This window comes from Cygnus olor, chromosome 14, assembly GCF_009769625.2.
Source record: "Cygnus olor isolate bCygOlo1 chromosome 14, bCygOlo1.pri.v2, whole genome shotgun sequence".
Lineage (NCBI taxonomy): Eukaryota > Metazoa > Chordata > Aves > Anseriformes > Anatidae > Cygnus > Cygnus olor.
In genome coordinates, this window is record NC_049182.1 from 15,011,599 (window position 1) to 15,029,110 (window position 17,512).

Consider the following 17,512-nt stretch of genomic DNA (forward strand, 5'->3'; position numbering starts at 1 on the left):
TGCTATCTTAGATACAGATTATCTTCATAAAGAAATGCATTATAAAATATAAATTGTATACATTTTTAAGTTATTTAGATTTTATTTTGTAATATAATTAGATTTTTCTTAAGTTTTAGAAGTTGATTAACAACAAACAGTATTTAGATTACAATGGAAGCGAATAATTAATTCTTCTTTAGAAAGGAAAAATAACTGTGAAATGAGTGAATGGTTCTTTCATGAGATCGTTCTGCAGTTTTTATGGTAGAGAAACTGTCTCATTCTGAAAACTGAATAAAAAAAGTTTATAGCTAGTCTATCTGAACATGTTGAATTTTCCAACCGTGTCAACTCCTCAAAATGGTTCCTCTAGTCATTATTTCCCCAAATAGTATAGTTTTTGCAAGAGTATTCTATCTAGAGTAGCTCTGAGTAACAGAGCACAAGCTTTTCACTTTTCCTTTTTTTTTTTTGAAGAGATACTAATTTTCCCTCAAAATACTAGTTGTCCTTTATGTCCAGAAGGATAACTTTTATTCTTGCCTATCGCTGAAAAATAATAAATAAGAATCTCCACCTGGTGTCTTTACAGCAAAGTCATGATTTGTAGAATATTTTATACTGATACTGTCAAACAACTTTTCTGTGTAGCGTAACTACATCCTCTTGACCATGTTAAACTGACAACGTGAACAAAATCCAGTTTGGGAGTACCAAAGGAGACCTTTAAAAAGTATATCATGCATTTACAGTATTTTTGGTTACATAAACAAGATGGTACAGAAAACAACTAATTCCTTTTATATATATTCCTTTTATATATTCCTTTACTTCTATAATTACTGAAGTAGAACTTGACTGAAACACTATGTCTTTTAACCAAAACTCTAAATTCTTGTAGAAACTCAGATCATGAAGAGCTAATCTCACAAAAATAATCTTGTCCTTCCTTATTACAAGTTTAGAAGCACTTCAAGAACAAACACTCAAGGATTTTGTTTATTTGTTTGTTTTACTAGTGGAAATAACCAAGACACTGTTAAAGACTTTAGTTGCCAAAGCATCACAATGAAACCTTCCGTGGCATTTAAGTCTTCTCTGCAATAGCTACAGATAGCCAAATTATTTTGCCATTCCCACCAACTTCTCCTGAAGAGATCTTGTCCTTCTTAGCCTGACCCTTTCCAGTTATTACACCGACAAAGCTTGCAGCATGTTGTTACCAGCTGAGCACAAGGCAGATTCGTCCCCTAGGTTCAAATGGCATTGTAGCAAGCAAAGATCAAGGCAACTGTAAGACAAACACCCTTAACTCCCTGTCTGCTAACAGCCTAGAAGATTATGAATACCTCATCCCTGCCAGAAGGCAGAACACTCAGGCAAATTGAATCCAGTACTCTAATCAGCTGCAGAACATTTAAACTCCCAAAGAATTTGAGGTCTTGTAAACTGCAACCATTGTTCTCAATATTAGCAGGATGGTATTAGCACTGTTTTTCACACAATAAGCACTATTTTCAAATTGTGGAAAATTACACAGCAGAAAATTAAAACACTTGCAATATTCAGAAACATAGCAACAGATCAAAGAATCTGTAGCAGCCTTCTGTTCCCTAACATTTGTAGTCCAATTTGAAACATCACTCTGATCCATACAACATCAGGTGCAAGTTAATACTAAAACCAAGAGACTGACTGCAGCTATTCCACATCCCACCTTTATTTGCAGAGCTCAACATACTTCTAGCAACTTGAGCTCACCTAAGTATTCTGCAGAAAGCCACACTTCCTGACTGTTTCATTTAAGTTTTGCCATTTCAAGAGCTTTTAAAGCTAATGTGCAAAATTAAGAGACTGCACTAGAAGTACTACACAGAACATGACATGAGCTTGTTTTGCTCATTTTTGTTTATGAATGTAGAAGAATAATTTGTTCATTACAATTTCTTCATATGTAAAATATTGTCCCGTTGAGAGGTCTTGCCTCAGCTCCAGAAAACTACTTGTAAATTTTGCTTCAAAAAAATCAAAAAAATGCCCAATACACACATACGCACAGATGAAGAGCATTATTAACATTCAGACATCCAAATTTCAAAAGTCACGATGGATTTGATCTTTTTAAATAAAACATCTGAACAAATCACAGGAGAAAAAACAACAACAAAAACACATTTAATCTGACTGTAAGCAGCTTGTTTCCTACTGTTTCATAACAATTAAGATACTTATAATGGGATTACGAAAAGTTTCATTTTGCTTCCTCATTTACTATTGACAGTATCCAGAAATACTCCTTAGTAGATTGTTTACATCATCCATATAACTCTTAGGACACTTTCTTTGTAACTACAGAAAGCATTTTCAAACACTGTAGATAACTGACAAGCTCACTGCGTCTTCATTCAAAACCTCTTCCAGTTATGACCACACATACACACGAGAATTGCACACACACCAGACCAGAAGTCTGATGCACAGGTAATAGTATTTCTGAAATTTGCAGATCTACTACTAGCATATTTCAAGCAACCATTTGCAAGTATCTCCTCTGAAGAACGCAGTTATTAGGAGGCTGATTATTTGGAGACAATCACCCTCTGACTGGATCAAAAATTTACTTTAATTTTCCAGAACAAGGCAATACAGTACCCTTCCAAAGACATGCAATTTACTTCTTGTGGCTGAAACAATCAAATAAATGCTGTTCATGATTTTACAGAATAATGCAGTTCTAAGACTAAAAAATAATACACATTTTTTCTTAAGTGCACAGTCTGAGGGACATGTTCCATAGTTCATGCTGAACACAAATGGCTTGCATTCTCAGAAAGAGTCCAAGTCAAGAGAATTGTTTGTGAGATAACATACTTAAATCTGAATAAATTGCAGAATCTGTCCTTGAATCTAACTTTAAAGCCACAGCATAACCACAAAAATCTTGGGCACATGCTCGCTTCAAGCATATGCCCAGACATTTCCCCTATGTGCAAAAGGCATCAACTTCCTCCTACAGAAACAGCCAAGAATGGCAATTGTTCCACAAGCAACTCAAGCTCACCGAAGAAGTAAATGATGTGGAAAAACTAGAAGAAACAGAGCAACCAATTAAATTATTTATATAAGACAGCAATTAACTTTAGATGTATGGGGTTTTGTTTGCTTGCATTTTGTTTTTATTAGTTGTTTTTGTTTTATAAAGCACAAATCTCACTTGCTGTGTTCAACTAAACATTGAAAAACACTATGCCAGCACAGTTGAATGAAAAAAAGAGTAAAGCTCTTAATTTTAAATCTATAAATGTGCACAAGCAAGGTCTCTGAAAATATTGTATTTGCATTTTTACAGGATAACTATGAAATGAGTTTCAAAGCACTAAAAATACTTTAAAATATTACTCACAATTAAGGGATCATCTCGTCTCATTGTAATAACAGTTCTGTTCACCGTGCGTAACAACTGTACCATTATTTCTTGAATATGGTGATAAGTTGATGCCTGTAAATGAAAAAACGTGTATTTTGTATTAAATCTATCTCTCTTGTAAAAGACAAAAAGAATGATTTCCATGTTGAAAACTGTTTAATTTAACCACCGTAGTGAAAGAACAATACTAATTCTTCTTGCTTGCACTGCTCATTTATTCCAGTAATTTCCACTGGGCACAAACTGGTGTTAGTTCTATGTGTCCCATACCTGTTTTTTGTTTCAGATCAACACCGCTCGTCTCTTAGTCAAGGAACTTGTGTCTTTCCCAAGAAGTAGTCTATAACTTAATAGCAACACCCGGGCAGCGGATGATTGAGGTGAATTGAATCACAGCTCTCCACATCTGTCAGTGGCCCTCAGCATTGTTTGGACCTAAATAATATTCTTAGCTTGAGGTCAGAAAGTATGTAATTATTAGTGGAAAATGTTATATTCACTTCACTTTGCAGCTCTGTGAGGACAGAAAGTGGTCTACTCTTTGTCCCTACTGCCAAATTACTGGTCAGTTGAGTCAACTGAGAGTACATTAGAGACCCATCAGGTGTCAGCACCATGTTTTGAGTGAACTTTGCAGCCCAATGGCAAATAATCACCGACTTCATTCAAATGATCAGTACTACCGGCATGTTGCCTGGAAAAGGATATTAGGTGGTTTATTTTAAAACATTGAGTAGGGGAGTACAGCCTTATACCTACCAACTTCACTGTGCTTACTCTGCTCACTAGACAACTTTAGAAATTAGCATGTTATATAACTGAGGAAAGAAAAGCTCTAAAGAAATTTCTATTCAGACAAATAAAAAGTTAGTATACACCAAACAAGGCACCTCTTTTAACATCATGTGTAGCCCAGATGGACAGCCACAGAGGCCACCTAAGCAATATGTAAAGTGGCTGAGCTCCAATACCACCCCAGGAGAAGCTGCTTCTGAATCCATGCAATACAACTTTCCTCATACCTAGAAATAGGACTAAATGGGGACAGTAAACATATTGTGTCCTTTCACTGTGACGCTTTCAAGCCTGTCACAGCATTTAAAAAGTTTCTAGATAGTATAAACAATGTATTCACAGAAAAAATATTTTTTTTCTCCATTTAAACATTCCCGGTACAGTCCTAGATTTATGAAAAAGACTACACCTGACAACTGCTGCACAGAAGGTACATTTGTTGCAGTGCATTCACAAAGACGCTTTCTTTTCCACCTGCTCTCCTTCCCAACATCCCATACTGTGAGGTTTAAGGTTTATGCCAATCAAACAATAAATATTAAAGTCATACAGTATGTTGGGGCTATGTATTTTAAAAGCATTGGAAATATCAGAGTGAAGTTAAAACCTACAGTGCATTTCTCCCCAAATCAACTCTAAAAATTAATCAAACATTCTTCTTGTCTCTGTTGGCTTTAATATTATTATTATTTACCTGAAAAAAATCTGACATAAAATTGCACTTTTGCCCTGTAAAACATAGCTCTCTGTTAAAAAAGAATAAAAAAAAATCAACCAAAATCTTTTATCCTTTGTGTTGCACAAAAATAGTCTTGGTCAGACCATCTCAGAGTCAACGTCTTGGGCTCACGAGTAATCAGACACTAGCAGGTATAAAACCAAATTATTTACAGAGTTTGCAATGTGAAACTACCTTCTCTTTCTGTAAGATCTCACACTGAGCTGTGCCATGCTGATCTCGTATAGTTACGTATTACATACACTAAAACAGGAACTAGCATATGTCACCAGGTTTTGAAGACCAAGTAGGAGGGTGCTAGGAGCCAAAATATTGTTTCAAGACAAGCATCTACAACATGCAGTGAGCTCTAACTTAAAATTCACTGAAGCAACATAGCTTAGTCCTCCTGATGAAATGTATTGGCACAGTTGATCTCTAAATAGCAAAAGGAAAATCCAGCCTTGAGGCTGGGTTGTTGCCAACTGTTCAATCCTTGGCATCAGCGGATCTTCAAAAGTGTTTCACTTTTTGGATTTACTTTTTTTATACAGTTAAAAATCAGTTTGAAACATTTTCTGTATAACAGTATAAGTTATATTGGACTAACATGCCACACAAGCTACTTTTACTATCTCAAGTATTTCTCTTTTTGAAGACTGTATTAATGCATTACAAATGCATTTAGCTGGATCACAGATTGTTCGCTACTGTTTCACATTATGACCATGCAACTGAGAATAAGGGACAGAGCGTAAAGGGCAAGAAATATAGAGAAGGATGTCAACTCACGAGAAGCTGGGAAAAGGAAAACAAGCAGACAGACCATAGCAAGAGTGAGGAAGAAAAGAGACCACAGAAAAGAAAAATGCCACCAAGGTGCATGAAATAGTGTAATTTCTTGGACTGGGAAACATGAAATAGTGTAATTTCTCGGACTGGGAAACATGTAGATAAGATTTGACCTTACTCCTGCCTTTAGAGCCTAAACACCACCACCTCTTCAAATCCTGCTCTTCCACTGGAAACACTAATGAAAACTACTGAAAAAAATACTCTATTCCATTCAAGTATGGTCATTATCAGAATTTATACATTGTCTACTTAACAAAAACAAATTACACTTAGTGAAAAAATGGAGGAAATTAGCAACAAATGGAGGAAACAGTCAACTTCAGTACACAGACATGGAGATGTTTGAAAGCTGTGCAGTGAAAACCATTTTCTTGCTACAGGTACTTGGTGTTTTCAGCGATATTTAATGTTTCTGTGAACAGCATCCTGTTTGTTCTTTGAACTTGAACGCTTCCCATACTCACTAGCATTGTTGTGATATAAAACATAACTTCCAGAAAATAATTAGGTTTTGTTTAACTACACTCTGGGTAAGTTTCTGATGCATCATCAAAGCCTACTCTTGATGAATGCTGTTTTTTTTACAGAGGTCTAAACAGCTTTTCTGTTTTTTTTTTTCAAACCTTTTTGTTGTATATTTTTCTTGAACTCTAACAATAATGATAGATTTTCTGTGTACTTCACTCCAAACGCAGTTTGCCACCTCTTATTTCAGTATTGTATTTATTAAATAATTTCAAAGTTTGCTTTGAAGTTTAGAACGTTTGTCACCCTTGTGCGTGGGGGTACCAGTTAAAAGTTAGCATATTGTTTCAAACAAATGTTCTCAATGGTTGAAAGAAGGCATCCAAGTACAGCAAGAGGGTCTATGGCTCATCACCTGTCATAAAATATATGATTGTATCAGGCTACCAGTTAACACAGCAGTAAAGGCGAAGCAACCTGGAGTACAACACAGGTTTATACAATTATACACCCTGCCCCTGCATGTTTTATTTGTTTCCTAAATCAGTTGGAAAATACAAGTATCAAACTGAGAACCTGTATTATTTGTCTAACTCGTTTCCCATAACGACAAAAAAGAAATACTGCAATTACATATACCTTCACCATAAGCAAAAACAAAGTCCCATAAAAGTTACACAGCTGTCTTTTACCAGCAATTTGGTTCAATTTTGAGGCAAATCCCTTGACTGCTTCCATTTACCATTTTCTGCTTCTGTTCTGAGTGGTTTTATTGCACACAAACTACATTACTTCCAGATAGGGGCAAACTAGAAGCTCCTTGACCCTGCTACAAATGAAGACATTAAGTTAAGATCATATCTAACTCAACGTAAGTCCTGTACAACAGTCGTCAGGAGCCACAGGAGGAACCACATCAATCTAGAGGCTCACTCCTCTTGTGAAGCATTCTTTGCTAATGCAGACATCACCCTAATACCCTACACAGCCAAGTGGTTGGCTAAATATTATCAGTACATAAAAAATATAAATAAAATAAAAATGCAGCCTTGCAAAAATCCTAACTTGAATCACAGCACCTTTTCATGTAAAAAAATAATAATAATAGCTTCAATGCAAAGATTTTATAATCTAGCTTCGCTTTCTTCCACATCTCAGTACATGCTGTACCATTATTATTATTAATAATTCAGAACGTTACATAATGGTTTTAACATTTAGCCATGACTCCATTGTTAAAGGTAAGTTCTATTCTGAATTCAGAAGTAGTGCATCACATACCTTTCCAGGAAAGAAAATACAACATATGCTCAAGCATGCAAAAGTCTTGGAATTTTCAGAGAAATGTTAGGACATAAATTAAAACAGTTTTCTTTTTGAAACAGAGTATGTCTTTTCTCTTAATCATCTAAGCTATAATTAAGGATTCAATACGGACATTTCATATATTGCCTAAGCGCAAGATTTCAGCTTTTATTTTAACTAAGATTTTCTAGTTTGAGAAGACAGTCTAGCAACCCACTATAGATAACGTGTTTCCACAGATCAGATTTCACTTCACATGGATGACATACTTTCAGGGAAACCTGGAAAGTTCACCATTTGACTGCAGTCTATTTGGTTAAACCCAAGATTTTTCAGAAGCCAAATTAACATACTTGTACCATACATAAATGCTGCCTTAGAAAACAAGAATTGTAATTATTCCATTTAATGGTCATAAAAAACATGCTTGGCTTACGTGTTGAAAAAGATTTGCTGAGTGTCCAAGGAAGAAACAATCAGAGCTCATTCAGGTTATTCCAGCCAGCAGCAGGAAGTTCTCTTACAGAACTCAACAACTACCTTCTGATGCATTGATGGGATGGGTGACGGTACACTCAAGTTGGTTAATAGAAAATCCAAACCAAACAAAATCTCTCTCTAAAAACATCTCTGCAGGGTAATAACAGTTTTTGTTGGATTTAGCTTTCATGTTCTATTTAAACTTGCACAGGGCGGGACAAAAATTAGAACAATTCTGTTGTCTCAGAGTCAACTGTGCACCTTAGAGTGTAATAGAGATATCAGTTATTTGGACAGTGACAAATTTGGACAAACTGAGCAACTCCTTCAGAATTATAAAACTAAACAACCTCTACTTGAGACACCCACCTGAGATCTCTCTTTGGTCAATTTGTTTCAGCTGTACCAGCTGTGTCCCCTCCCAAACTCTTGCCCAACCCTAACCTACCCTCCTTTACAGTAATGACAAACAGAGAAGGCCTTGACACTGTGCAATCGCTATTCAGGAAAAACACCAATGAAAATTTTAGTTATCAGCACTGTTTTGGTATCAAATCTAAAACACAGCGCACCATATGAGCTGTCATAAAGAAAATGAACTCTATCCCAACCAGACCCTATGCACTGTCTTAAGCATCCAGTTCTGTGATTTCTGTACAATTCCGAAGTGTTTCCAGACTTGTTTGGTAACAAAATCAACAGCTTAAAATGCAGCTCCTGCCAATTACTGACTTTGTACAAAAAATAGGAAACGATTATACATCTCATTTTGACCTATAGCCTCAACCAAGATTTTACTTCGAATTCCAAGAGAAGTTTACATTTAATCATGTAATCACTAAAAAGAAAAAAAAATGTTCTGATGCAGTAAATATTAAACTATAGGATACATGTCAGATTAGAGACAAAGTCACCTTTTAAAAGACTGTCAGACTGCACACATTGAAGTTCCTGGAAAGGGGGAAAATACATTATTTTAATTAAAATAGAACCACAAAGTCATGGATTTCACCATGATCTTTATCAATGGTTAATGTCTTGCAGCTCTGAGCCATAACTGTATTTTACAGGTGCTGAAACACCTCTGGCCTCCAGCTGTGTTTAAGCATGTTTCATATTGATGGGTTAAAAAACAAAATCAACAAAGAAACTATTAGTAAACACAATATTCTCCCCAAAAACAAAAGTGCATTTGATTTTAAATGCAGCTAAGCATCTGCCTAATATCAAGGGGGAATATCAGCAAGAAAAAAAAAGTAAGAGCTTTGAGAAGTTCTTAGCAGCATCACACTAACCAAGCAGTTTTTAAATAAAACAATCCTAAATAAAAACTTAATATTTTTCTAATTATTTTTTTTAAATCCTTGAGGTATACGCTGCTTAACTCATTCACACAATTGTCATAAACCAGCAGTAACAAACCTCTAAAACACAGAATTTACTAAAACACTTTATTCCATTCAATCATCTTTACACTTCATTTACAACTTATTTCTATATGAATGGACACAGGAAATATACCAATTCAGAAGTAGATCATCTTCCATGCCTTAAACTTTGTGACATTAAGTGATATATTATCCTAAAAAATAATAAAGATTTTTAAAGTGTATATCTACATTTAAGTGATATTTTTTTCCAAGAATTACTGTTAGCAAGAGTACTACTAACTGGCTTTGTGCCAACAGCAACAAACTCAATAATAAAAAAGAACAAGACAGAGGTTGATAGAGGTGTTTTTTGCTAGAAACAGAAATTTCATGAACTATTAAAATGAGATGCTTTATAAAAACATCTGCATTTTCAAATACCTGCTCTGTGGAAAACAGCTGATCGCATTTCTACATCATTCGGGATATCTCAATTCATACTCTTGGAAATTACTCTTCAAAATGCACCAGACTGCATATGTGCATACTTGTGGAATGGTTTAGGTTGAAAGGGACCTTAAAGATCATCTAATTCTGACCCCCTGCCATGGGCAGGGACACCTAGGTCAGGTTGCTCAAATACCGAGCAACAAGAGTTAGGCTTCTTTGTACTGTTCTGTATCCAGCAATTGTTCACTCAAGCAAACAGGAGCTACAAACCAGACTTTCAATAGGAGGTAACAGATCTTTGTCAGCCACTTTTACTACGGACATATGAAAATAAACTTAATATATGTGGTACGCATGCAGTGAGCAAAAATCTATCTCACTTCGTGGCTGTGTTTCACCTTTTCAAGCATAAGGTAAATAACTGGTTTACTTTACATTATAGCCCAATGAACCTAAAACTTCACACTCTGCCCTATCATGCTTTCATCATTTCTCATATGAATTCCATTTGAAATCCAAGCTTTCCAATACTTCTCAAAAATCACCTCATATCAATCCCTCCTATGGTGCTTTAAGGAAAAAAACATTCATAATATACACTATAAGATCACTCTGTCCAGATTTTCCTGCACAAACAGACAAGCCTCTTGTTATGAATATCCCAAAAATTATGAAATCATGAAGCATGCTGTAATGATTTCATTACTAGAAAATGACCCAAGGATCCACAGTGAACACCAGCCTAAAATGACAACTTGCCTTTATCCAAGGCCTGAAAAATTTGGAGATGTATCAGAAAGGTATAGCTTGGGATAAAACAAGCACCTGTTCAAGAGAAGAATTACAGCTTTCCTAATGCAGTTATGAGCTCTTCCTAGAAGACATTCCTCAAATGATGGTGAAACTTGATTGAATAACCTACTACTCATTAAAAGGCAGGGGACTAAAAAGTCAATTAGATATTCACTCAAATGAGGAAAGTAACCACCCAGACCACAATTTCTAAATTGCTCCAAATTACAAGAGCCCAAGTGATAAATGACAGTCTCAAAATGAAGTATAGTAATGTTCTATATGGGCATTGCTGAAAGCAGAAAGCATAAGCTACAGTATTTGTGCGTTAAAAATGATACCTTTCAGAAACTGAAGATTTTCATAAAACAAAATGGCATTAAATTTGAAAATTATTCCAAATACTTAGAATCACATTCTAATTAATTTCAGTAGTTACAACATAGAACTTCAGTGGTCAAAACTAGCCAGAAATTCTGCTAGGATAAAATCAATGCCACCTCACCACTTTTAATAATACTATGGTGATTTGCAGCAGCTGACTTTCTAAGGAACATAAAACTGTGAAATAAAAGAAAGACACAGCACAGATTTCAGCATTTCACCTTTAAAATGTTAACTGCTCTAACTTAGGTTTACGAAAAATAAGAAAAAAGTTCAATTTGACACCAAGTTGTATTAAAAATTTAAATGAGATTCATCTGCATCAATAATTTACCACTTAATCAGCTCAGGTTTACTACAGATTTGGGCCATCTACATCATAACCAATACTTACAGGGTCTTGACAGCTCAGAACCTCCAGGATACTATTGAGTAATTCAACACAGTACTTCTTCTCTTGGACCTGCTGATCATCTTTCTGTTCCAGTAATTCCTTCAGCTCTTTGGTAATCACAGGGAGCAGAATGTCCCTACATTCTGAAAGAAAAAAAAGTCTTAAGAGCAAATATACATGAAACACTATTTGCAAATAAATCCTACTTCAAACAGTGAAACACAACACCCTTTAAAACAGCTACAGTCTCTTCCAATGTGGAATTGTTGATTTTGCAATCATGCCTCAGGGATACTCGTAAATTACTACTGTGTGGTATTTTTTGTAAGTCTACAGTATTTCTCATAGATATATATATAATAACTATATAAAAAAAAAATCAACTCCCTGAAAAAAAATAAATTGTTTCTGCTAAATACTGAATGCTGTTTAATTTGTCCCAAACACCCAGGGAAAAAATATTCAATTTACACACAAAGCATCTAGAAATACTCTATGTTTAAATAATGAAAGGATTTTAATGTAAGAAAAAACACTCTTAAAAGTAATATTTCTGAAAATAAGATGGAAACAACAGATTTTTTCTATGTACACTGTTTTGACATACTTTCTAAGAACACATACAAAAATGCAGATAGGAAAAGGACACTAATGAAAACCTTTCAAGCCTCAGAGGAGTGAGAGCTATGCATATATCCATTCTTGATTAAATCTAAGGAAGGTGGCAGAAACTATAATAAATTACATTAAAGTCTCACATAGCACCTCTGTCCCAAAATGGCAACATGTTTCTGAAATGTTGTAGGGACAAGATGCACAAAATTGAAATAACTTCAGTGAAAGTACTGACTAAATAGGGATAAAAGGTACAAAAGTTGCGGGGGTTTAGTTTGTTTGTTTGTTTGTTTGTTTTCCTAATTTATTGACACACCACAGAGTGATTTAAGTAGCAACTTATTTGTACAATGCTACATAAACAGAGTACAGTGCCACATTGTGAATAATGCTAAGCACATGCTTCAAAGACTTTATATATTAAAATAACCTGGGAAGAAAACAGGAGTAAATATAGATTCAAAGGTTCTACCTCAGAATAAAAGAAATTTGCAGCAGCATATAAGACACTAAAGAAACATTCTAGTAACTGGCAGAGAGATGAAGTTCTTACTTGTTTCACTCGAGTGAATTCTTATTGCTTGTAATTATCTGTCTGTTTTAAACATCAACTCTTTCAAAAAAATATTTATATCATCAATTGGATACTATTTTGTGTCAATAAGAGACCTCACAGTATCTGAAAAAAAATGATGGAACATAACTAGAAAATGCAGTTTTTAAAAGCAAAATTAAAGTGTGACTTTTTTTTTTCTTTTAAAGACTTATTTAGAAAACCTGTACCTGGATATAAACTATTCTAACTCACTGATGAACCCACTGTGAACCACAGCAGATTTATGTGATTTAAAACCAAGCCAGGGACTAGGAATCCCCCTAGTAAGGGTACTAATACTGGATGGAGGGTACTAATACTGGATGGCAGGAGGGGAAGAAAGTAAAGGATGAGAAGAATGTGAAGATAATAAATTCCTGAATTTTGCAGATGAAGCAAGAGAGACCACCAGTGCAGATTATTTTTATTTCAAGTAACAGCTCCTAGTCATATAAGCCAGCAGCTTTTAATCATGTCTTAAGGGCAGAATCATTTTTTTTTCCTCAGAAAGTACCTCTACACTTGGTAATGCCACAACATGAATAAAATGCCTTTTATATATTTTTTTTTTTGTAGCCCTTCTTCCAAGCTACAAGAGAAATCTTATTCAGCAACTAAATTACAAACCCAGTAATAAAACCATGATTATAGAATACATACCAACACCGCATTTCCTGTTCAAGGAACAACACAGAAAGGAATTTCACACACTTTGCGGCTTGTGTACGTGCAAACCCACAACTTTCCTACACTGAATGCAGGGCACAGACTAGCCATCTCCAATTCAAAAAGAAAATAGCTGTATTTGTAAAGCACTTAGTGGATCATACTGCAGAGCACACTAACACTCCTCAAGCACTTCAGTGTGGATTTGCATCCATGGAGACAGAGAACTCCTCTCCAAAAGTTACCAACACTAGTAACGTAATCGGCAGCTCCAGACGTCAAACATTATACAGCTATCTCAAACAGATTTACTATGAAAATTAGCAAATTCATTCCTTTCTTGATCTCCTCACTTGAAGCACCTCTAATAACCAGTTATAAATGTAACAAATGTAGCACCTTTAGCTTCTGGACCAAAAACTAATACAAAGACACATCATTAGCAAGGTTGAAAGTTACATGCAATACCTTTAAAACTTCGTAAAATCTCATTCTATGTTTTTCTGAATAAATAATATCCAGCTCAACTTTTAAACCACTGAAATCACCCTTGAAATGACTGACAGTAGCAAATATAAAAATTGTCTTTGGATAGTTTTTAAAGTTACAGGAAGCAATTTCATTATAAATCATAATCAAAATCTGTACTTAATGAACTTTATATCAAAAGTAAAGTAAGAGTCTATCAAGTCCTGTATCTTAGTTAATGTGCATTTTAAATCCGTAATTATATAGAATTTTTCAGGACTGCAAGGTAGATATTATGGGTATACTAATCACTGAACTACACCTCACTCCACATACCAGTGATACCCATTTGACCAATAACTGGAAAGGAAGTGGTCACCTTAAGGACACCTCAAGGAAGTGTGGAGGTAAAGTTCTTTGTTGGAAGGAATTTAAAACTCCTTCATACCAGTGTTTTCAGAGGCCATTTAAAACTTTTCCAACCAGAGGGTAAAATGCCCATCGCTGTCCAACTCATCTAAACCAAACATACACACACCTTTTAGTAAAAGAAATAAGTCTTGAGCATAATTCCTCTTATGTATGAAGCCATCCAGACTTCTTAAATATCAAGAAAGCAGAGCTTCTTGCCAAGGAAAAACAAAAATCTTACTTTACTTAGAGGACAGCTGAGGCAGAAAGTATAATTGATTTCCTCCAGTCTCAAAAGCTAATTTATCTGCAGGCTTCGTGACTCCCAGTTGCATTTTCATTATAAATGAAAGAAGTCCATAGGTGATACATATGGAATCTCTTAAAAGGACTTAACATACGCAGCTGATCAATTATTTACTGTGATGTTTCTGATGTGAACAAAGTTAAAGGGTTGACCTACAAGGAAATTCAAAAGTTGTTGAACTAGCCTTATCTATATTATTTCATTAAAAAAAAATCTAATTCATGCAAAAACTGTTCAATACATTTTGAAAAGCAAATTGAATGGATTGTGGTAATTATCTTTGCTTAGATTAAGGCTATATACTTCTATTTTGTGACTGGCCCCTACATAAACTCAGTTTGTCATTTAACACAATACAGGAAAATTACATCATTTTCTGTGTAGGGAACAACTAAGACAACATACTTTTAAGGTAGTAATTAGAAACAAAAGACATTATTCTTAGAAAAGGAAAAAAAATGAGTGTTGTAAGAGCCTTACAAGTTGAAGTCATCCTATATGACGATGCAATTCCAAGATACTCATATAATCTAAATAACTGAAAAGGTCTGGTATTTGTAGCAAATGACCCCTGATCTCAATCAGAGCTTGCAAATGGATTGATGTTAACAGAAAACTACAGTCATGACTTCTTTTTTTTCCCCTCCCTCCAACAACAGGATATTTACATTAAAATTATACCACTATTTCACCAGACCTTTTATATAAAACATGTAGTAATCCTATTACCATGGGACAAAAATTTCTATTAAATGGCTATATAAATTCCAGCTTATAATATTAAGATACGAATGCACAAGTTAAGTAGCAAAACAAGCAAAGTGCTCATTTGAACATCAACAAATCATTGGCTAGAAAAAAGTTGAGTAGGAATTAAGAAAACCATGGAAGGAAAGTTTACAGCTATCAAAGATAGAAATAGCCAAATTAAAATTTTCTGTTACAGTATTTGATAACTTGTGTTCATCAAACAATCCTCCCCCACTACACCCACACACCCTTTCAAGAAAGCTCAACACAGATGGGAGGAACATGGAAAGGGGGAAGGTACTAGCTGCTTTTTTTGCTTGATAAATTTAAGTGCTAGCTGCTTTTTTTCTGCTTGATAAACGATGTAAGAAGAAAGATTGCCAGCAAAGACATACACTCTTTTTTAACTTTAAAATCCATGATAAAAAACAACTGATCAATGTTTTACTGGCATTTCCTGGAAACTAGAATAAAACATATTGCCTCAAACTGTATTTAAACACAGAAAACATTTGTTCCATCAATGTCCCTCAAAAGAAATACTGTTCTTTAGAATATGTATTAATCAGCCCCAAATTCCAACACTTCTCAGAGCAAAGTTCCCTGGTAATAGCTTCATTAGGGTTCAGGTAGATTCATTCTGGTAAAGGATTAAGCATAGCTGTGTGTAATTTAATTCCCCTATTTAAGAACTCTTTAGAAAATAGCTAATGATTTCTTCTGTCTCAGGCAAGTGAAATTCAAACTTAATGTCATTAATGCAATAATGTCATTAGAAAAGACATTTGGGTCTCCTTCGGCAAAAATCACAGGTGTGCTTCATTCCTGACTGCCTCATATGTGCAGCCAAAACAGTAATAAAGATTTAACACCACTTTTATCTCCCTTAGGAAACACTACTCTTGATTACCTGGCAAGACTGCAGTCATAGCCATCTGTTAGGATGGTTTCATGCCCACTTGAACTAGCATGCCAAATTAATAAGGACATAGGTGTCATTTGAAAACAGATTTCGAGCAAAGCCTTAAAAATAAAACCAGCGAACAACATCCCTTCAACAAGGAGAGACTTCTGATGGCACTCAGTGCACAATTACAATGCCATGCTTCTTCACAAAGGACATCTGTTCACAACAGCAGGCATCTTTCTCCTGAAAGTCTTCCCTCTGTTATTTACCATGTAACTCTTTGTTGGGAGCACAAAAGTCATGAAGTTAAAATTTGATGCATTTTTTTTCAATCGATAAATCTAAATTTCCCAGGTGAAATAAAAGCCAAAGAACGGAGAGAGACTGTAAATTACCTACAGACTGGCAGCACTGTAAGCAGTGAGTTCTGTGTGTCCTGCAATCCAGTACTGAGGCAGAAAGTCAGCACACAGCACTGGAGCCGACCATTCTGGGCAAGCATCAGTAAGGTTAGACAACAGAATAGGTACTGGCTTAATGGTCACCGCACACCACCACTACCGAGCATCAAGTACTGCAGAATGCATCCAATTCAAGTTTCTCTAACTCTGGATGGGAGCTCAGTTGTGTCATTTATTGGAAGGCAGCCAAAACAACATCTAACACCACCTTTGCTATAGCCAAAACAACACTGAGCTTTCAGTGCATTTTCCAGCTTGCCCGCAATAATTGCGGTCTGCCAGCCTGCCGCAAATGCTTGTCAGCATATCCTCTCCAACAGATTTAAAAGTTTGCCTTGTGTTTGGACAATGGAATATCGATGAATTCTAACTTTCATGTTTCCACATTTCGTTTAATTGATACACTAAACTAAAATAAGCAAGAGATTTGTATCAACTCTTGTAATACAGCTGTTCTCTTTTCCACTTGACAGAGTTATAAGCAGACTGTTTTACATTTAGAAGTTCACTGTTAAAGTTAGTTCACATAGCTAGATTTATAGTTCCCTCCAAAAAGCAAAGATCTTGATATATTTATTTAAAAAACTTACCATAATGGGTGAAGACCAAGAAAATGTTACAAGTAGCAGATAATTATCAAAATGTCTAGCATGTTACTTACTTCTCCATAAACACAAGAAGATAATGGCTTTAACCCCCAATGCGTCACTACAAATTCATGAAAACGAATACTTGTAGATATGCATATGCCCTCCATATCCATGTCAAACTACTGCATGAATAAAACTGGATTTGAGATGTGATGCTTTAAGGATAATACACCCCTAAAAAGACCACTATATATTACAAAAGGCAGAAAGACAAAAAGAAAAAAAAAAGAAAAAAGTTCTCACAGAAGTGTTTCTTAGAAGCATA

At 35.1% G+C, this 17,512-nt stretch overlaps 1 protein-coding gene across 1 annotated transcript in view; it reads right to left on the reverse strand.

The window, feature by feature from the left end:
- DOCK2 (dedicator of cytokinesis 2) overlaps positions 1-17,512 on the reverse strand; it is a 187,111-nt gene that overhangs the window by 110,651 nt on the left and 58,948 nt on the right. Inside the window, exons 26-27 of the mRNA XM_040573039.1 lie at positions 11,418-11,560; positions 3,386-3,481 (exon numbers count right to left, since the gene is read on the reverse strand). Of these exons, the coding sequence (XP_040428973.1) occupies positions 3,386-3,481; positions 11,418-11,560 (239 nt within the window). The remainder of the gene's footprint in view (positions 1-3,385; positions 3,482-11,417; positions 11,561-17,512) is intronic.